General features: G+C 37.9%; 1 protein-coding gene across 4 annotated transcripts in view; it reads right to left on the bottom strand.

Moving 5' to 3' along the window:
• HECTD2 (HECT domain E3 ubiquitin protein ligase 2) overlaps positions 1 to 22,146 on the bottom strand; it is a 40,353-nt gene extending 18,207 nt beyond the window's left edge. For 2 of the 4 annotated variants that reach the window (XM_068398117.1, XM_068398118.1), the window contains exons 1-10: positions 21,657 to 22,146; positions 16,317 to 16,446; positions 9,928 to 10,066; positions 8,057 to 8,159; positions 7,068 to 7,157; positions 6,404 to 6,468; positions 5,273 to 5,318; positions 4,046 to 4,155; positions 2,519 to 2,667; positions 942 to 1,065 (exon numbers count right to left, since the gene is read on the bottom strand). In XM_068398117.1, coding sequence (XP_068254218.1) covers positions 942 to 1,065; positions 2,519 to 2,667; positions 4,046 to 4,155; positions 5,273 to 5,318; positions 6,404 to 6,468; positions 7,068 to 7,157; positions 8,057 to 8,159; positions 9,928 to 10,066; positions 16,317 to 16,446; positions 21,657 to 21,878 — 1,178 coding nt within the window. In that variant the 5' untranslated portion in view covers positions 21,879 to 22,146. Of the gene's footprint in view, positions 1 to 941; positions 1,066 to 2,514; positions 2,668 to 4,045; positions 4,156 to 5,272; positions 5,319 to 6,403; positions 6,469 to 7,067; positions 7,158 to 8,056; positions 8,160 to 9,927; positions 10,067 to 16,316; positions 16,447 to 21,656 lie in introns of those variants that run through there. The other 2 variants (XM_068398119.1, XR_011047951.1) reach the window with 2 other exon arrangements.
• Positions 22,147 to 22,490: the final 344 nt, after the last annotated feature.

Genomic DNA, 22,490 nt, shown 5'->3' with positions numbered 1-22,490 from the left:
TGGGTTTTGGTGCCTTTTTTATTTTTTTCCTTCCCAAGCAGAGTATCAGGTATCAGACAGAAGCCTAGCCTAAAATACCTGCTTTGGTGTAGCAAATTATGCTCTCGAAATTTTCATCAACTGCTACGAAAGGCAAGGAAAATCGCACACGCAGTAAACAAAAAGCTACATTTGGATGGCTGATATCTTAAATTAGCTCACTGGAAAGTCTTGAAATATGGGAAATTTTAATTGATCTTGTGATTCAAGCTGTAAAGACCAAGTGATACATACTGGTATGCTGAAAAATACAGCTATACAAAATAACATTTTTATTAAGAAAATGTTAATAAGATTTTAAACTTTAGCAGAAACACGAAATGTCTGTTTCTCTAGATGTTTCTAAATCACACTGCTGGCTGCCTCTCACAAGATGAGAAATACCTTTGCCAGGTTTGAGTCTGTAAAGATTTAACTTGGGTGTTTATTTTCATGTAACAGAAATAGTACAATTGATTTCACTGGAACAAATATGATCAGAGCCACATATATACAGGTAATTAGATACATTTTCAATATTAAGTGGTAAGTATGCACACAACACCACTTTATGTGAATGTATTGGATGTTAAAATATGTTTATAGTAAGACACAATTAGAAGTCTATGCCAATAAATAATAAAGTCATATTATTATTTTCTATATTTTACATCTTGTCTCCAGTTTGTAAAGGCATAATGAGATTTATTACAGTCAATCTCACATCCATGCAGCAGCAAGTATAGCAAGTAGTAGCTATACTATGATTTTCCAATAAAATATAGTATTTAATGTGGCTATATATACAGATAAAGGGTATGTATAACATATGTACACACACTATATATAAAATAGATATACATAGTGTAGATACGGAGCTTTGAAATACTATTTAACAAGAAACAACCAGTTATTCCTCTTGCCTGTGAGAATTTCCATAACATTGCCAGTTATGATATTCTTCCATAAGATCAATATGATCAAGTGTAGAATTATAGAAGTCCGTATATGAAATAATAGGAGGACTGATCAGACTATTTGCAGCATCTACGAAGAAAACACAAAAGTCTTAAAATACTGCCTGGATTTAGCACATCTGTTTTCTAGGCATCTTGAGCACCAGTGACCTCAGAAACTTTAAGCCAAATCAGCTACTAATAACTTTGTCTCAGTCTTAGCTACATAATTACAACTAAAACATAACACCATATGACATCATATTAATTGCTGCAGAAAATAATAAATCCCTAGTTCAGCCCATTTATGGTAAGAAAACCTCCATTTGACTCTAGCCCACTTAATGACATACACTAAGTTAAGGTTTCATGGATAAAGAATGCTATATTCTGCTGAAACCAATGAAAAAGCAGTTTGATAGGTGGATTTCTTAAACACTTTCACTTAATTTCAAACATAGCTAAGGATGTGACATGTATGTGCTTTTCAGTTAACAATTATCTGTTTGAGTTTGATGCCTGTTTGCAAAAGTTATGGAAAGGGAAGGGCACAAAACATGGTATGCAAAGATACACCTATTTCCTCAGGTAACTACTATACCATCTTGACTCACCAGCACAAAAACTAAGTACTTGACTAAATGAAGAAAACCAATTCCCATTTAAGCTGCCTGTGTCATTATAATGTCAAACAGCTAGTAAGTTTTCTCTATTTGAATATAAACATAATTTAATTTTAATCAGTCAGACAGAAAGTAGTGCATTTTGCATTACTAAATATCCCTTTTCCCAGAATTAAGGAATTAGCAACTCTTTCATAGATGACTAGACAACACACATCTTGGTTTTAGATACAGTTGAGCTTATGTGTCTAAACTGTTGCTCTGGACAGGCAGGACTGTGCAGAATGCTTTTAAGCAAAAGTTTTAAGTTGACGCAAAATGAAAACATCCTCATTCAAATCTTGATTTTCACTTGGTGGTTTCATTTTCTTCTAGAAAGGAGAAAGGTTTTTACCCCTCAAGAAAAGGGGACTGACCTTAAGCCTCTTATTTCCATAGTAAATGCTCTAATCACTAAACTATTGGGGATGAGTGGAGGAGAACGTTTGCACTTGCAATGGTCAAATTTGCTGTGCTCTATGCTGAACTGGACAGTTCACTTTTTTTAAGCTGTAGTTTTGGACTTACGAGGCACATGCACTGCCTAACTTCTTTTAGATGCTAAATACTTCTGTGAGGGTATTTTTGTTTGAATGATCTTCGGTTGTTGTTATAGGAAAATGATGCATAGCAGTTATCCTCTATTGGAACGCAAGTACACAGACTTGCCAATAGAAGATGTTTTTTGCTGTTTACTACTTTTTGGCATTTTACTGTAGTTCATACTGTGCCACCATCATTGTCAGTCTCCCCCAGAAGAGGAGAGGTATAAACTCTCCCCTTCCATATGGATATATCATACACGCACATGTACATACATATATATATATTTATATACATATACACACACACACACATACACAGTTCAAGAAAAATACCTACTAAATAAAGCCAGGACTTTGGTTGCTGATGGAATCCACCAGCTACACTTCACCATAGGTGGAAATTCTTCAGGTTTTGCAGGAAACAGGCGTAGAGAAATAAATTGCAGTAACCTGTCCACCAGCTGCTTGAACCTCCTCTGTGAAATCCTAAAACAAACATGCTGCAGTTACTCTTACGTGATCACTGTCCACATTGGAGTTTCTATTATCAGATTTCAATGGTTTTTTTTTAAAAACATACTTGTCCTATACATAAAAACAAAATTCCAAATATAAAGTTTGAGAAGCATGCTTTTAAATCTTGACACACAGCAATGCTCTTCAGTGCACCCCTAACTATGCTTTTTCATGTCTATGATTTTAAAAAAAAAAAATGCAATAGAATCATTACTTGTTCTTGACTTTTAGTAAAGAAAACAAAAATCCTTAGCTATTTCATTCCATAGTCTGAATACTGAGGAATTCTCAATTTTTTGAGATACTTGGTCCTATTGAATAAAGAGTGGAAAGTACTTCATACGCTTGTGACAAGTGCTCACTTTAAATTACATGCTGCACCACTTCCCTAATATCACAACAACGCACATATATGTGTAGATATTTTAAAGTATCCTTTTCTAAGTAAGAGCTCTCCTATTTTAATGGTTTAGATTTCTAATACATATTTTAAGAATAAAATCATCAATATGCCTATTGCATCCTTAATCAAGAGGGTAAACTTTATTTGTAGACACTGATTCAAATGAAATCATATATTACCACAGTTTTAAGCAAATCTAGACATATTACAGGGTGGAGGGAGGGAAGTATAATTTCCATCCTTGCAGAGAAGAAAATCCTTTACTAATAGATTCCCTAGGAGATAAGGGAATTGTGAATATGGCCATTCAAACTTTTTCGCCCCAGGCTAAACTTTTTGCACAGTTATTATAAGGAAGGCAACTTGCATACCAACTTAAAAGCCGCTCTTTGGGCAGTTACCGCCATATGACTTTATTAGTGAGGTGCTATTAGAGTTATTTCAATTAATTAAACATCTAATGCCCTAACTATGCTCTCTCACCACCTCTGTTACACTACGAAGCATGGATTTGATTTCATTTGTGGTTTTCATATAGTCCAGTAAAGTTACAGTATCTTTTGCAAATTATGCACAATAAACCTTTATTGAAGCAAAGATCATTAAGATGTTTGTATGAATAATATTGTTTAAACATGTATCTAAAAAATTCACATACATAAGTTATTTTGCATGTGTTACAGAAAAATAACTTAAGTTATTTTGCAATTAAGGCTTTTTTGCATAAGATAGTAAATTGTATACATTATATACAGTTTGCATCTATAAATCAGTATCACTTAGTGGACTATGTCCAAATGTACTTTGAAAACAACAAAAGCAATCTCTTTAATCAATTAAATTAACTTTCATATAATTTATAAAACAGTCAACATCAATGGAAATACAGTAACAAATGTAATCCTAAAAATGGAATTTTTAATTTTATTTTTTTATTTTTTTTACTTTTTAGACCAGTGCACTAGGAAATGATGGTCAGCTTCTGTTAAGGCTGCTATCTGTCTTAGCAAGTGAGCATAGATGACATAAGTAGAAGTGTTACTAAATTGAGGATTCTGAAAAAGATTAAAAAAATGTGTTAGGTTAATAAATTGCATAAAGGTAAAAAAGTAATTAGGATTTTTTCTTATGTTTGTTGTTGCCAATACAATTACGCAGGAAAGGAATTCACAAAATTGCTGTGACAGTGGTAAAACTATGAAAAAAGTTATTTGCAACTTCTAGTCAAATAAAAGATACATAACTTCTATACTGTAAAAGAATGATTTTTTTGTTGTTTCAAAAGAAAGCCCACAGTTAATAAAGGCAGTACTCAATATACTTTTCTGGATTATCATTTACTGTGTAGCCCAGAAATTACACTCGTCCGTGATGTGCTTTCCATCTCAGTAATAAGGATACTCATAGCTCCTGTCTTCCCACACATCAATCCAAACTTAATTTTCCCTCGTATGTATTAATTTATACATTCCCACTTTTCAGCAGGATATATTCCTCATAATTCACAGCTAGCATACCACCCCACAGAAGGAAACTAATGTCTCAAAAAATTAAATTACCATCTGATCTTCTCAAATAACAGCAGAAACCTCTCCTTGTGTGGAAAGGTGTTTTCTACACTGGCAAAATGTAAAGGGGAAATTTGCTACAAATGCAAATCAACTATAGTTGCAAAGGTAATAGGTTAACGCAGACAGAAATCAGACAATGTAGTCAGTCAGTCAGACTGGAGAGAGTTTGCTGGATAAAATGCAACACTGGAGAAAATTACAGCAATATCAAAAAGTGTATATACAGAAACTTTCTGTAAAGATCTGAAAACTTTCTGGAAAGAATACCAATAAATCAAATCTGGGAATCATGAAGAAATAGAAAAAATAATCTGCTAAAACATTTGTTCTTTCAACCCACAAAATGATAGCAAACAATTACATGTCTAACTGTTAGTTCATGGTTTTAATCTATGCAACCTTTCCCCTTCAACTATCTTCCATTAAGCTCCCATTCCCATCATGCATACCCTACACTTCTGTATTTTAATACATTCTTATAGAGGAAATGAAATGTGAAGTATCTCAGCTATACAAAGTATCTTGCTTGCACAGTATACTGGTTTATAGATTATAAGTTAAGTAGACACATACTTAAATAAAAATACTGTATTTTTCTTACCTGTAAAAGTATACAGTATGCTCTAAGATCATCTTTTGTTCGTGGCCTATGAATGAATGAAATAATAAGCAGAAACATATGTATGCATCATATACACACATTAAGAGTCATGAAATCATGCACCCTATGATTTAACTTTGCTTTGCCAATACATGTTGAATACCGTATTTAAGGATCTTCACTGCTCTCTGAAATTGAAAAGGACACTTAAAGATTCTGACTACTCTCTAAAGGCAGTAGGCTATTTTAGCATCTGTCTTTTGTGGCTTGACACAAGAGAAAAGGCCAAAAAAAAAAAAAAAAGGTCAGAATTGAAAAGTAAGAGGTGTTCCAGAGAGGGAATTCCATGCTGTTGTCTATCTCGGTTGACACCACAGAAGAGTTCATTTGCCCCATCTTAGCTCCTGCCAGAATTCTCCATACACTTCTACCACTGCAGCCTCTGTACTTCTTGCTGTTTATCTCCTTTGAGGCTTTTACATAACCACAAACACACACATAACAACAGCACAGAAAAGGTAGTATAAGGTGGAGAAAGGAACAGCCAAGGGCTGGGTCACAGGTGAGTCACAAAAAGGCGCTGTCTCTTGCTATATCTTTTTGTGAATCAAACTATGCATTCTCACTTGTATTACTTCTTGCTAAAATGTTGTCGTCATCTCCAAACCTCCTGCCTTTGGGTTATCCCTTTCCAGCATCCTGCACTGCCCTTTCTATGCCATTGCCACACATGAACAGTATTGTGAAGTAAACTTTGGATCAAGGAATTATCTAGGTTAAAACATCCTAGTTGCTGCTAGGGGATGGGCAGGAAGAATATGTTATAGTCTAGACAAATTCCTTAATTCATCTCACAGTTCAGATGCCTGAAAGATTACCCTAGCAACAAGCAGCTAAGATTTTGGGGGGGAATGTATGGCTGGGTCTGAGTCTGCCCCTCAGAGGTTCAATGTCACCTTACAGAGTTCAAGATATATTTCAGCAGATTTGCCTGCCAAAAAGAGACAAGTTCTTAGGAGTCAAGTAAGTTGCATCAGAACATCATCTTTCTTTGGCTAAAACAACAAAGACAAGAAGTATACCAGTTTTAAGTGCTGGCACAGCACTAATGCAAACATTTGTTATAATTACCCTTTCCATTCTTGTAGCAGACCATTAATTATTCCTTTTAGGACCGACTTCTGAACATCTTGAGGCTATGGAAAAAAGGAGAGGAAAAATCATATCTGATGTAATTATACATATTCTACACAAGATATTACACAAACAAACTTGCTCGTTTGTGATTCAAGCCAGCTAAGAAATCTTTGTGTTATAATGCTGAGCTCCTAAGTGTCTTTCCTTGCAGACTATTAGCTGAGGCATGGAGTTGTGCCAACAGTGGATTTCAATGCTTTAAACAACTTAAATACTGTAAATATTATTTCTAAATTACTCCCATCCTTTGTTTACTAGGCACAGTACCTACTTTTTGCTACCCCCTTCCTCACATTTTCCTTATTTCTCACCATGCAGTGTCCCATCACAGTCATGTTGTATCTTGCAAACAGTCTTGAGATCTATCACAGTATAAACTGTGCATTACTAGTAGCAAAAATTTCCTCCCCTTTTACTAGAGAGGTTTTGATGGTTCTATGGCAATTCTCAGGGGATCACTTTAAGTATGCTTTCAGAGATTCTTCAGAAATCATGACTATCTGAGAAAACCTTTTGGTATAAATTGCTTCTTAGCATATTTCTTTGCTGAAATAATTGTTACAATGTTTTAAAACATGAATTCTTTTCTTCTACTTACAGTATTTAATAAGGCATCATAGACAACATTCACAAATTTTGCATTGATTCCAGAGTCCTCAATGGTATTAAAAGGAGAATTGGTATCTTTCTGTAAGTTAGAAAAATACATGAAGCATTTTGGTTTTGAAATGTTTTGAATACTTTAGCTATGTTTGAAAATAAAAGTTTAACAGCAAGTTTAAACAAAACACATACACACATAACTATTTATTTTCCATATCTAAAGATAAAAATCGAAGTTGCTTTTATTAATGTGAAAAATGACGCTAAACAATAGTAATCCCACATATTGGCAATATTCACGTAACTCCATTACCTTGTCGTCCTAATGTAAGGCGGTTTCAAATAACGAATTATATCAAATTTTCTTCTTTCATCTTTGTTGTCGATCCGTCATCAGACAAGAGCAACAAAATCATAAGCATTCAATACTTGTTAAGTAACAAAGTCACAGGTTATTTTGTCTAGGTTCAGGCCCTACTGTGCATATTTAATATCATAAGCATGTTTTGCTCTGTAATAAGCAGGAAATACTAATTTAGCATGAATTCAGAAAGTTTTCACACACAAATATGATCTTTCCCAAGGAAACCTGAGTATGCTATCACAACACAGGAACAGCTATACTACTTGAGCCCATATCACATGTTTCTTTTAGGGACAGGGAACTTCTGTTTCCAGATTTCCCTGGGCCTCCATATTAGCTGCATTACCTTGCATGTTTATAAACTGTAGTTTGTGTAGAAAGTATCTACACAGTCATAGTGTCACAAAACGGAAGTACATACGCTCGAAATATAGTTGCCTAAACTGGAATGAATAAATCAATGCAATAACAGGTTGTCTACCAAAGGCAGGTGAGATCATGACAAAATTTTTTTAGTGGCCTTGAGTAACTATCTGCAAGCCTTTAACTGATGTTTTTGTAAACACTTCGAGAACACAAAGCACTGTAAGTACTAAATAGTATTATGAATTATTTTTTACCTTAAATGCAGCATTTATCTCCAGGAAAGAATCAAATGTTGTAGAATAAAAATCATGTACAGCTTTCCAATCTCCTGATGACTTAGCCTGTTCCACATCATCCCTACAAAGAATATATTAAAATACTGGTAATATAAGGGTTCAATCTTCCCAACCGCTTAGACTTTAGACTGCACTGTAACTCTAAGCTTTCCTCACTAAGAACACTTAGCAGACAGGCAAGTATAATACCAGTATCTTTCTAACATCTTCCTTGTCATTTTAAGATCATGGTATTACAAGAGAACAAAAGCATAGTTTGTGTTTGATACACCTGAGCAATATCTCTTATTCAAAATGTTAATTCATGGTGTCACAGTTCAGTACGTTAAGACAAATAATTAGCAGAACAGTATTATGCTGAAGATACACTGACATGATAAAATTTCTGAGACTAGTTTATTTAAGTATGCAGGCTCCTAAACTAGTCAAATTCTTTATCATTTCCACAAAATTTTATTTCTCTTCAAGTTTTTCAAATAAAACTTAATCTTTGTATGCGACTGAACACATTCCTTAAGGGAACAACAAAATCTATGGATTTACTCTTAAAGTCCTTTTAAGTATTGGATCTTAAAGTAAGTATCTGTATATGAAATTTTGTATGATATCATGCTTAAAAAAAAAAACCAAAACCAAAAACCACCCCAAAGAACCTTTGACACAGAATTTTATTTTAGCTATCTACAACACTGGTGATACAAATCCCAGTTTGCTCCCCCCAAGATAATTTATTTGTACTAGAAATTTTAAAAAAGTTATCAGTGGGACATACCAAACATGCTAATGACTTTTTAATACTTTACTTGAAAGAACAAAATTCTTGATAATTACATAGTTAGGCAGCAGTCAATAGATAAAAAAAAAAAAATCTGAATATGGAAAAAATTTCTGTTCTTCAGATCACCCGAATACCAACAAAGGATCACCTCTTGTCAAATTCTCCTTTATACCTGTTTCCTTTTCCACCCAATACACATGCTGACTAATCAAAAAGCATTCATTTTCCTCACTGAATGCACAAGATTTCAAACATGGAAAAGAGCAATGAAGAGTATATGCTCATATGTCTCTTGGAGCAACTGTGATTTTTTTTTTTTCCCCACCTGGAAAATAGAAGAATCAGGTTTCTTCCTAGGAACGCTTCACCCCATTTCCTGACCAAGATTACCCTCCTGTAAAACACTCAAGGGTATTACAGCAGCATAATGCTGCTCTGTGGGTGCTAAGCCTAAAAAAAAAAATCCCAAACCACACTTTCAATGAATTAGTAAATACCCCTCTAAGAACATTCTAAAGAAACACTCTGCCAATATATGTTCACGTACTACAGGCAGAATCCCCTAGTGTAGACACACCTTATGCCATTAGTTTTTCAACAAAGTTATGCCACTTCCTCAAATGACAGTGTCAACATCACAATTTTTGGGAACATAGCTATGTTACTTAATACATTTAATACATTACACTTAAATACATTCAAGTGTCTGATGTGCAGTGTTTCACACATGACTGAGAATGCCCAGTACCTCAATGGACAGGACACACCATAATTGGCAGTACAAATGAAATACCTAAGATTGAAAGGGATTTTCCTGCCTACAATAAGCCATACAACACTTCAAGCTAGAGAAACTATTTTGATAATTTTCACAGTAACGGCATTATCAATCCTACCATCACAACCAGACTAACTACTACTACTACTACTTGTCAGTCTTACTGAATTGTTCCCTCATTTGAGATTAATAAAAGCAAATGTATGAATTAGGACAAAATGAAGAAAGTCCAAAGAAAGAAAGTACACGTTTAGAAACACCAGGGTAACTTACTGAAAATCTTTCATGGTTTTGGTTCGGATGGGAAGGGAAGGTTCAGGAGGAATCGGTGCTTTCAGTTCTTGGGGTAGTGTACCTATAGGGATGCGCTGCTTCTGTCGTACATCGAGGCAAATAGGTGGTAGGTCTCTCACTTATTAAAAAAAAACAATAAATACAATGCAATCATATAAATAACAAAGTTAGCTAGTAAAATATAGACATATAAGAAGCGGGGGCGGGGGGGGGGGGGCAGGGAGAAAGAGAGAGAAAAGTCACACTGTCTGCTTGTACATCCTTAAACCCCTACTCATCCAAGTTCTTTTCTTACCATGTGCTTGTCCCAGAGATGATGGAAACTTCCACTAATTGAAGGAAAATAAAACTGTATAAACAAAAACTGCATCCTGAGTTTGTAACCAAGTCGTTGTGAACAAAGTGCTTCCTTCTGCCAATGGAGGGAGAAAATTGGCCAGTCTGTCTCCTGTCTAAGGCTTTCTGACAGACAGGAGTCTCTACTATTTTATAAATGAACCGCTGGACAAAGTTGCAAACAAATTATTTGTCTATTACAAAAACAAAGAAAACTAAGACAGATTTTCACAATTGAATTGCTGGCATACTATTGACAAAAAAAAAAAGCTGGTGATCTCTACTTCAACTCATTATTAGAGAAAACAGCAAAATATTGTACTTACATAAGATGCACTGGTATTACATCAATAACAACACACTGGTATACATACAGCAGCATTCACATCACAAGAAAAACTCAAGTTCATATATAATTTCATTTTTAGAAATAAGTGCTGCAGAATTTTCATTAAATCTATTTGTAACTGCACCTTCTACATATTAAGTCAAGTGCCTTCTAAAGTCAGATGCCTAATGGAAGTGCCTATTCTGATCACATCCACATTCTGATCATCACATCCACTTGAACCTATGAGGAACTCAAGCTAAGCAAGTTAGAATACAATTACAAAAAAAATAAAGTCAAAGGATGCCATAGAATTACAGAGTTACCCAGGGTTATCCCGTTATATTTGCTGTTTGAAAGACAAATTGAGCAGTCCATGACTGGTAGCTATTAGTCATTAATAGTAGCGTTGTCCATTATTGTATTTACATAATAGAATATATATTCTAAATATTGTAATATACAAACCGCAACACTGGTTTTCCCTACACGTAAGAAAAATCTCAAGCACAACCACACCAAAGTCCAACTATTTTCTAACGTACAAGTCTTCAGTCAGTTTTTCTATACTGATATATAACTTCAGCTAGAGCTGACCATGGATCATCCACAGCCTCTTAAAAGAATCTCTCCAATAAATTAAATGAGAAATGCAAGTTTTCTGTCTTGCAGAGAATTACTGCTGAAACGGAAGCATCTTTAAATATTTCCTCTCAATAAATTTGGCTGCCTATTCTAAGTACAAAGAGCAGTGCATTAACAAGGTCTTTCTATTCTACTCCTTACTTTGTATTTGATCTGAGAACATTGTGTAGGGTTTATATTGCAAGGTTTTGGCAGCAGTGGGGCTGCAGGGGTGGCCTCTGTGAGAGGAGAGATGGGGCTGCCTCTATGTCAGGCACAGCCAGCTCCAAAACAGACCCACCACTAGCCAAAGCTGAGCCCAACGGTCATAATGGTAGCGCCTCTGTGATAATATATTTAAGAAAGGGTAAAATCACTGCACAGAAGCTGAGAGAAAAAGGAGGGATTAAAAAGAAAATAGAGAAACCACTCTGCAGACACTCAGGTTAGTGAAGAAGGAGGGGGAGGAGGTGCTCCAGGCCCTAGAGCAGAGATTCCCCTGCTGCTCATGGAGAAGACCATAGTGAAGCAGGTTGTCCCCCTGCAGCCCATAGAGGACCACAGTGGAGCAGATATCCACACCGCAGCCCATGGAGAGCCCATGCCTGAGCAGGCTGCTGGCAGGAACTGTGGCCCACGGGGGACCCACACTGGAGCAGCCTGTTCCTAAAGGACTGTACCCTGTGGAAATGGCCCATGTTGGAACAGTTCTTGAAGAATGCAACTCATGGGAAGGACCCATGTTGGAGCAGTTTGTGAAAGACTGTATCCCATGGGAGAGAGCAGGGGAACAGCGTGAAGAGGAAGGACTAGCAGAGATGAAGTTTTATGAGCTGACTGCAACCCCCATTCCTCCCTGCACCGCTTGGGGAAAAAGAGGTAGAAGAGTGAGGAACAAAGCAGCAAAGTTGAGCCTGGGAAGAAGGGGGAAGGCGTTTTGAGTTTCGTCTTTGATTTGTTTAACTGGCAATAAATTAATATTCTCAAGTCAAATCTGGTTTGCCTGTGACGGTGATAGGAAAGTGGATTCCCTGTCTTTATCTCAACCCATGAGATTTTTCATCTTATTTTCTCCCTGCATTCTGTTGAGGAGAGGGAGCGACAGAGCAGCTTGGTGGGCATCTGACAGCCAGCCAAGATAAACCCACCAAAAAACATGAAAAAAATATTCCAGTGCAGTATACGCAAACATCCATTTTACTGACAGTGTCTTCTCAAATATCCTTAAAATGCTTTTTTTAGCCAGATTTATACTGCATGTTTTTAAAAGCATTTATATGAATTATGACATATATCTGGGATAAAAGACACTGTATAAAATAAAAGCATCCTCAAAAGTCAAATATATTAAACCAAAATCCTCTATGAATTGTCTAAGAACCCTTTAAGCCTCTTCGCTACAATTCCAAGAGTTATTGTTTTTTAAAATTAACTAAACATCAAAGTAGTATCACTGCTCCGCTGCCTTCTCCATTTACCACAGCAGGGAAATAGTTGCTAACAAAATCCCCAGAGGCAGATTCTTTTCACTCATGCTAGTGACAGAGACACTGTCATTGTGACTTAACTCAGCCACAGTTCATCAGATGATAATAGATCAGAGCTGCCCTCAATCTCCTGAGTATGGCATCGATTACAGATAGGGAACCTTGCCCACTCTCGTAGCTGGAATTTAAAGAGAAGAGCAGTAATTTAAAAAACAAAGTGGACACATAGATACTAAATTAATTCAAGCCAAGGGGCCAAACAATCCCAGTGCTCCGCTATTGCACATCATTCTCTGAAAGCAGGATGGACTGACTTATAGGAAACTAAGGCTATGTCTTATTTTTATACTCTGAGAAAGAAAAGTCACTTTAACTTAGCTCTCATTCTGTCTTCTCAATTTTAAATGGATTAAACATTGAATTATAACTAGCTGAATATACTGGAAGTAGCAAAATATTCTTTCCCCACCTGCAGAAGAGACAGCTGCTGACAGAATCTGTTTCTCATTTCAGTAAATTGAGGCTGCAGGTGCTAAGCTGGTAACTTGCACCCTGACAGTGATGCAATTTTCTTTGAAATATATGCAGCTTAAATTAGATACACTAAAACTGAGTTTTAATAATATGTTTAATAAATACTGTCAACTTCAGTATGTTTTGCCATAATTCCTGTTTATTTGTAAATAGATTTGCTCATCTGACATTCAAAAATATTAAGATCTGTCACTTTACTCCATTGAGGAGAAACTTGAAACATTATGTATTGAGTTGATAAGCAGCAATAACACAATATTACAAGACATGAAAAAGCAATCATTTCTGGCTGTTTGCCCAGTTATTTCAAGTAAAAAGACTCAGCAATGCGTGACTCCTTAGGGAACGATCAAAAACTTTGAGGAAGAAAATGTCATTAATACAAAGCAGAATTGACTACTACAAGGAAATTTTGGGTGAATGAACTTAGAGCAGCAGTTATTTTTGCAGTGACCAACACAGCTACTGGCAGATGAAGATTTTCAAAGTAGATAAAGCAAGCAAATCTTACTTGTATTTGTAACATTATAAAAGAACCAGAACAATCTATTCCATATATAGGTTTCATACCAGATCATTGTTGCATTAGAAGATTTCTTATATAAATTCAATATCTGTGACAGCTATATAGCAAACACACATCACCCTAGATTTCATCCTGTATTTACCAGCATTACCTTTTCCATGCTTTTGTTTTTCAATGAAATTAACATTCTTTGAACTCAAGCCTAAAGTATTACCAGTATATGCACATATATATACACATATTCAGAGATAGCATATGTATAGATAAACTGGAGGAGAAAAAAAAAAAAAAAAAAAAAATCAACCAAGCATCATTCCTGAATTCCAGAAGCAGCATTTTTAACCGAGAAGTTTGTTTCAATGTTTATTTTTTCTACACAATACACATACCTCCTCAAAAAATTTTGAGTGCACCTTGGAGTGTCACTAAAGAATCTGTTTTTCTATAGGCAGGTTACCCTGATCCTGAAATTACCAGAATATCTGCTGAATTTTACCCATTAAGCTCAATTTCAAGAATATATCCTTGACTATATAATAAATACTGCCATGCATTAGTGTGGTGAAAATTAATACCTAAGTACTTACAAGGCAGTAATTATTACAACTGCAACAGTATCATGTGCTGCAAGAACTGAGGGCACTTCAAGAGAGAGAGGGGTTCAGAGTTTACCATTCTTGTCAAGTACAAAAAAAAAAAAAAAAAAAAAAGGAGGGGGCTGTGTATTTTTGCTGCTTAGTGAAATGAATCCTGCAAAAGGCTACTGTATTTTTCACATTGCTTGGCCCAGTACTAGATTTAATTTTACTTTGTCCTAAATTTTATTAAGCAGGAGGCTTTCATATCATAAGATTGTATTAAGCAACTATTCAGACAGAAGCTGGACAGGAAACAAGGCTTAAATAATGAAAGAAGTAGCTTGGAGTCTATGAATCAACTGCACGCATGTTTCTGTTAGAAAGGCTAGCAGCTGAGTAGTTAATATTGACAAGGGGTCACTTTTAGCTTCTGAGGAAAATAATGTTATCTGAGAAAGGCAAAACATTTTATTTCTCCAAGGACTTTCACATTCCAACAATATGGCCATTGTTTACATACAATTCACATATGAAGACTGTTCTTTAAAAGTATATAGGTGAGAGCAATGGCCACCTGAAGATTGCTTTTCCAGCTTTGTCAGCTCGACCTTACAGCACTTTGTAAGAATCAGCAGAGCTCTGACCTGCTTTGCAGCATCTTCTTTTTGCCTTATCCCAAGTATAGCCCTCAAGAACACTTCTACCTTAACTCCAGTAAGTTATGCAGCAGCGGGAGAATTCTTCAATGGCCATCTCCAGACACCTTTGTTTCCTTTGTGTAGTACAAAGTGACTGGAGCAAAGTACAAAATCCTGTCTGAGCCATCATTTTCAGATAATTGCCTTTTGTGTTTCAGTGATTGCCCCCCTTTTTTTTTTTTAAGTAGAAAGCACCACCTTACTCCATAACAAAAATTGCTTAAAAAAAAAAAAAAAGTCTTGCATTGACTTTTGCTTTTGCAGTATAGCTAGCAAGAATACAAAGATTATTTTAGTAAGGATGCAATCCTGCAAGTTAATAAGCCACCTTTGTCTGCACAACTTTGAAACTGACAAAACCTGTCCATAGTTCTGTTTCAAACTCACACTACTGAGATTTCTTAAGTAATGCAGTCTCTCTCTCTCTAGCCTTGAACTCATTGAGTGCTATGAAGATTTAGAGAACCACAGAATAATAAGGCTGAGAGAGACCTGCTCAGAGGCAAGATCAGTACAAACCTGACAAATGTATGTACAGCCTTTTATCAAAAGTCCCAAATTACTGAAATTCCATATCCTAGCCCAAAAATGTAATAAAAATTTCAGGTCTAACCACAATGCCATCTCATCAGGCTTCATGATTCTAGCCCACCATACTAGTGGGCTAGTAGCAAAGTAGCAGCCCCACCTTCCATCTTTTCATCAATTATCGTTACCTCATCGTAACACAACCACCTACCTTCTTGCCTTTAAAGCTTTTCAGAACTTAGCAATCTTTGCATGTGAATTTTATTTTGTCATCACTGGCCTTCATCTTCACTGAAAAACAGCAGCTCTCAGCAAATGTCTCCCTTAAAAGCCCTGTGCTTGCCTCATCCCTGCCATCCTTCAGATGGTGATAGAAAAACCTTCTCCACAAAGTTCTGACGCAATTTCTAGAGAAACTGCCATCTCACTGCAGTTAGACAAACAGTAGCTGCAGATGGACTACGATTCTGTAACTTTCTTTAAAACTTCAGATGATTCTTTCATCCTCCGTGTCTATTTGTTTTTCTTATCCAATTTGTCTCTATGACATAACCTCTACAGAGGATGGACTATCATATACACCACTGCCTGTACAATGTACAGCACAGCAAAATTTAATGAAAACTAGATTTCTAGATTTTCTGGCCTTACCACAATACAAATATTGGCAGAACACTAAGCACCTTCTTAAACTGGTAACTAAGTAACACAGGGCTTTTATTCTCTTACCATTTTTGATGTTGGGTATAACAAGTTGTGTAGGCGAATTTCTGTTTCCGATGCCTTCTTTCTTTTGGTTGATAGTTGTGATGAAATTGCTGAAAGTGGAAAACTGATTTTTGGTTCCTCTCTCCAGCCCCTGTAATTAAGATGACAGCATGCTATAAAGGGCTAATACATTACTGCAAGAGTAATCTTACTCATGAGGTATTACATAGAATACTTAAATATCTTTTATCTTGAAATCAGATTGGTAATACCCCAAATAACACATAAATAATGATTCTGCAGTTTGTTTCAAATTGAACTGGGAGAAATACCATAAAATTCCTTTCCATTACATTCAAAAACTCAAGTATTAATTTGCAGGATATGAAGATATCCTTTGATTACTGTGAGGAAGACACAATACAATTAGAATGCTTTCAACAATATTCTAACTTTCTGTATCCTAATTTCTAACTACTTTTATATTCCTCATTACATCCAGCTCAGTTTAAACGGACGAAAGTGTCACATATTCCTTTTTCCAAATAACCCAAATATACTGAAGTAGTTCAAACAAATTTCCCAAGACTTGAAATGTGAGGCCAAAAATTCTATGTGAGCTAACCTGCTAATAAAATTTAAATACTGGCTACCTGGGTAAAAAATCCTAATGATTCAAAATCATCAGCATCAGCTGCCACTGAAGAAAGGCTAGCCAACAAACATTGGTTAACACAGTGTTAAAAAAAACCTGCTTGAGTACCTGTATGTGCTGCCACCAAGGAGTCTGCACAAGCCTTTGCTAAGAAATGTTGAGTGCTGATGTGTTTTAACAGTGAACAGAAGTAAAATCACACAATGGACTTCCAAAGGATGGTGTCAATCAGTCTGTTTGACACTGAGTGCCATTAGATATAGTTATTTATTCTGGAGAATTTGCAAAGCATGGGTGGGTTAAGGGGCTTGCCCAAGACAACATAAGTCGCATGATGGAGATTTTAATTTCCATCTCAGCGCCAAGTCATCAGTTGATATCAGGCAAAGGCAGATCAAAAAAATATACACACTCTCCCTGCACATCATGTTTTTCAGCCTCACATTAGCCTAAAGATTCATTTGCTTGGTATCTGGTATCTGTGCTCTCAGTTAGAAAAAAATGTTTTCATGCAAATCAAAACTGTAATTCCCCAAATGAGAATAAAAATTCTAGAATAATCAACATAATATCCTATCATTTTTTTAAACCCATACATTTCCCTTTCCCCTTAATAGTAAATTTGGACTGAGACATGCAGCCAGAGCTCTGAGAAAAGCACTTCACTTCCACCACAATATTCTGAAATTCCACAAGGAGGGTAATAACACAGCCCATAAACCTGCCACGCCGCAGTGTACGCAAGCTGGTACACTGCCAGGAAGTTAAAATAACTGTGGCACAAACAGCCATTTTTCCATGGCTTATAACTCAGCAAATTATAAATTTGAACAATCAGCAGGAGTTCTGGCTTTAAAAATGCCAAGTTTCAATTTCTAGCTCCAAACTCCTTGTATGCAACAAACATTCAAAAATAAAATGTAATTACCACTATAATTTTCTTTTATTCTATAACCTTTGAAATATCACTAAGATGCTTCTTAAAAATCACCTGGCACATGACTAGAGAAAAACAGACCCTGAACAAACATGCCAAGACATGACTGACAGAAAAATCCAGATCTGAGGTTAATCTGCTGTGTCACAAAATGTATGTTCTAGGTAGAAAACCTCTGGAACTTGGACTCGTCTAATTATGATTAATAGGGAAGAGATATCATAAATAATTGAGAAGAGGAGCTTTTATGAAAGACTGTTGTGACAGCCTCTTTGACTGACTCAGCTTTCCAAGTTTTACTCCAGTCATGCCACTGAAATAGCATAGTTGAACATTTATTTAAAAAGGTTCTTCTTAATGCCACCTCCCTCAGCAGAGATCAGAAAGAACAAAAATTGCACGTGCTATTTAACTCCATCACCCTGCTCCAAGTGCAGTTCCAACAATATTAAACAAACATATGGACAAAGGCTTTACTGGAAAGATCTGGAGGAATACTGGGAAACCACATGCTCATTAATGAGGATCTCTTGACATCTCCTGGGAGAGTAATCTAGGACAAGTGTACAGCACTATGTCATCCTTACAAAATTTTGTAGGAGGTCAGTGAGCCTCTGGAGCCTAAGGCTCTACACACACACACTGTCATCAGAAAACAGAACCCCCACATAAAGAATGAATATGTTTAGAGGGAGTAAGTGGATCAAAGTAATCTTTAATCCTCTTTTTAAGTGCATATTAATAACTCACAACCCTGCTGGCTGCTTAGTGGAAGTTTTCCAAAGCATTAAGCCCTCCATAAGACTGGAGAGGTACTAGCATTATACTTTATAAATCTGTGGTTTTCATTATTGAAGTTAAATTAGATGGTGAAAATAAGTCAAACTGTTTGCAAGGAGCACACACAGAGTGCTTTCTCGGAAGAGGCAAAAGACCATCCAGAAGAGTTCCTTGAAAATCCTACTCTTTAGCCCTAACACAACTCAAGACCCGCATGTACGTGGCAAGCAAAGGTCAGTGAGGAGTAAAAGGTTTTCTTCCCTGCGCAAGATGACACAGAGGACACTCAGATGACCTAAAGGCAGCTGTTAATGCAACAGGCTATGCAAGAAGTAGGATTTTCCCTTCCATTCTTATCTTGAAAGGTGTAACATAGGACTGGTTTTGCTTTACAGAAGCCTCTACTTGTTCCTGCTTACTAGGGGGCAAGTTATTTAGCTTCCCACAAGTTTATTTTCAGAATCTGAATTCTGACCTCCAAACCATCACCCCTTATGCATTATTTGTAATCACCATTTGGCCCATAAGAAAAGCCTGAACTCCTTGAAGGATCATGTTAATTAATTCAATCTCCACAACTTTCCTCAGAAATAAAAGCCAAAAAAAAAGTAACCATTCTTCCACAATTCCACATGGCCCTTGGCTAGGAAAAGCCACGATATAAATGACAATAGCAATAGTCACATAGTCCCTTTATTTCAATTTACAGCCATCTTAAACTCCAGATGAGACATCTTTCACGCACATGCTCTTAGGAGAAAAAGGATACCACAGTTATCTATTGACTTACTAAAATTCTGATCTTTTCCACAGCTATTGCAGAAGATGGAAACTGTTTAAAGGATGTGTCACACCTTCACATTGCCTTCGAGGAAGCTCTAGTCATGCCATGTCAGTTGCACACATCTATGGTGGGTCTTTAGTGCACTGAAGAAAATGTCAATTACACAAAATCTGGGGAGATGTTCTGAGACAAGGATATCTGAGGCTTACTCCATACAGAAACAAGGTACAGTATCTATATCACCATAGTCATCATATGATGGCTCTAAGTTTTGAAATAATAGGCAGAGAGAATATGAAAATTAAGGTCATCTGGGGTATCACTGTATTTGTATCAGGCATGTATTTTTAAAGCAAGGGAATTTTAATGGGGAAAAAAAACATGAATAAGAAAAATTTTTTTATAAGACAATAATTTCCCCCTTTTGTTATCATATTACAAATTCTTCCTCAGTTTAATGAGGAAGCTGAGAACATATTTCACTCTTTGAAAGCGTTTGAGATTATTTGATTAAGTAACACTCATTTTTTGATGTTCAATCAGAACTTTTATTAAAATCATGCTATATATGATGAATATCACAACATACTTCACAAAGCCCTGGAATTAGATGTGGAGGTTGGTCACGACTAAGGCTTAGCAGACCAACAGTCCAATACATTCTTTACAGCAACTCATAAAGGTCTTGCAAAAGCATACCTGAATTCTGTATTTGGTGTATTTGGATCAAAAACTGCATTCTGTTGCAAACAGAAAAATCCAGGGCTATGGAAATGTCTATTACCTCTGTCCACAAAACACTTTCTCTGTAACACGCTATTAAAACCCATATGCAGCTCTTTGCAAATATCAAAACCCCACATGCACTTGACAAGCAATCACACCTAGCCAGTTCTGAGCTCCTCCGTAGCAGGTCAACTTGGACAACTTATGCCTGTGGGCAACAGTTCAGAGGTACATGAAGGATGTCCAGCTACAAACAACTCCTCCCGATTCTTTAAGGCAGCGGGCATTTGACATGGCTGCCCAGTTGCACACGATTTTCATCGGCTGAGCTAAGTCTGACACATTTTAGACCAGCACTTGTTATCTTTATTCTAAGGGACTGGCATTTGCCACTCAAAGTCTGAAGTGGAGATTTTCAAAGGTAAAAATAACTCCTGGGCATTTGTCCATTACAGACTTCTCCCACCAAATCTGTATTTGAATCACAGAACAAACACATTCTTCCACACTCAGACAGATTTGCAAAGCTGAAAGTTTTTCAGAAGATTGGAACGCTGTAGGCAAAACACAAAATTGGCAGAATTGCTCAAAGAAGTTTGCAGTTTCCCTACGATTACTTTGTTTAAGACAACAGCCATAAACATTAGTCACTCGATCTCTTAAACTCAAATTATGTAAAATGACAATTTCTAGTAAGTCAGTTACTTATCAGAACGGTTGAATTAAAATCTCATAACTATATTCCTACAGGATTGGTAAAATTTTTGCTCTGTTGGACTGAAGTAAGTTACAGCAAGCTTTAATGTCGAGCTACGTAAGATATTCAACTCATGCCAGGAAAATTTTATGTTTCATAATATTATATAATCAGCAGGAAGAAATCGTAACTCCAGCAAAATTAAAAATCTCAGACGAGGTTTCTGAAATGAAATTATTCTGGCAAATATCCTTCTCGCAGTATTTTTACCCATGTTAGCTCATTCATCAATCATCAAAATGTTTTGTCATCTTTGCTTCAACACAATGTAAAAACCGGAAAAGACCTTTTAAGAAAAGGTTAAAAATACATAAGTATTTTCCAGCTAGCTCTCTTGCTATTAAGTATATTAAGAGCTGAAACCCTCCACCCCTGAAAACCCTTGACGAACATCCACAATGCTGCGAGCCCTCAGTCATGACTAACCCAGAAGAGCAGACCGTTGTAAAATGCTAAAGAACTATAAGTAGATGCAGAATTTATAGCTTCATTATGTCACTGCTTACAGCGGCACTTATTTTTAAGAAACTTGAATGAAAGCCTCTCAACGGGAAAGAGCACGAAGGAAAAGGAACATGACGCTCCCCACCACGACGAATAAAGCGGCGAACAGAGCAAATGACAGCGCGGACCGCAAAGACGGTCCCGGGGCCGGGGCCCGGCGGGCGGCAGCCCGGGCGCTGACGGGTCACCCGGCCCCGCCGGGGGCCGCAGGGACCTACCCCGGCAGCCGCGCTGGACGCCGACGGGATGGGCGGCAGTTTCTCTCGCTCCTTTTCCTTCTCCCCTTCTTCCTCCTCTTCTTCCTCATCCTCGCCGCCCTCCTCGGCTGACGGGGTCGCCGCGCTGCCTTGGCTCAGCTCCGCGCCCGGCGGGAGCCCCGCGCCGGGGCCGGGGGGCAGGTCGGCGGCAGCCGTGGCCGCCGGCGGGCTCTGCAGCGACATGGCCCCGCTCCCAGCCGCCCCGCGCCTCTCTCCTCACGGCAGCCCCTCAGCCTCCGCCGGCACCCGAGCCCCTGCGCCTTCTTCTCTCCCCTCCTGACGCCTCCGAGGAGCCCCCGCGGGCACCCCCAGCGCCGCCGCTCTGCTCCGCTCCGCGCGGGGCTGCCGCGGCAATGCAGCAGCCGGGCTGCTCCCGGGCGCTCACACACCCCCGCACGGCGGGGCGGGGCGGAGCGGAGCGGAGCAAAGCCCACTCCTGCCGCCCCCGCCGCGGCCCCGGCGAGGAGGGGGAGTGCGGGACGCAGCGGAGCGGAGGCGGCCGGCGCCGCCCGACCCCGCTGCCCTAGAGCCCCCTCAGCCACTGCGCCACCTACAGACCGCGGGCAGGAAGAGGGGCCGCCGCCGCCGCCATGTTGTTTATAGGCGGCTCATAGAAACGCGCTTGGCGACCGGGGGCGCCGAGCGGGGGCAGCGGAGGACACGACTACGGAAACTCCGTAGCGCAGGAAAAGCCGCGGTGCCGGCCAGGCGGCGCCGGGCGTACGGGAATCAGGACTCTGCGCAGCTGCGCTGGCGAGGGGCGATCGCACCGGGGCGGCCATGGCCGCGCGCCTG

This window comes from Nyctibius grandis, chromosome 4 (assembly GCF_013368605.1).
Source record: "Nyctibius grandis isolate bNycGra1 chromosome 4, bNycGra1.pri, whole genome shotgun sequence".
Taxonomy (NCBI): domain Eukaryota; kingdom Metazoa; phylum Chordata; class Aves; order Nyctibiiformes; family Nyctibiidae; genus Nyctibius; species Nyctibius grandis.
This window is presented reverse-complemented; position numbering and strand designations above follow the sequence as displayed.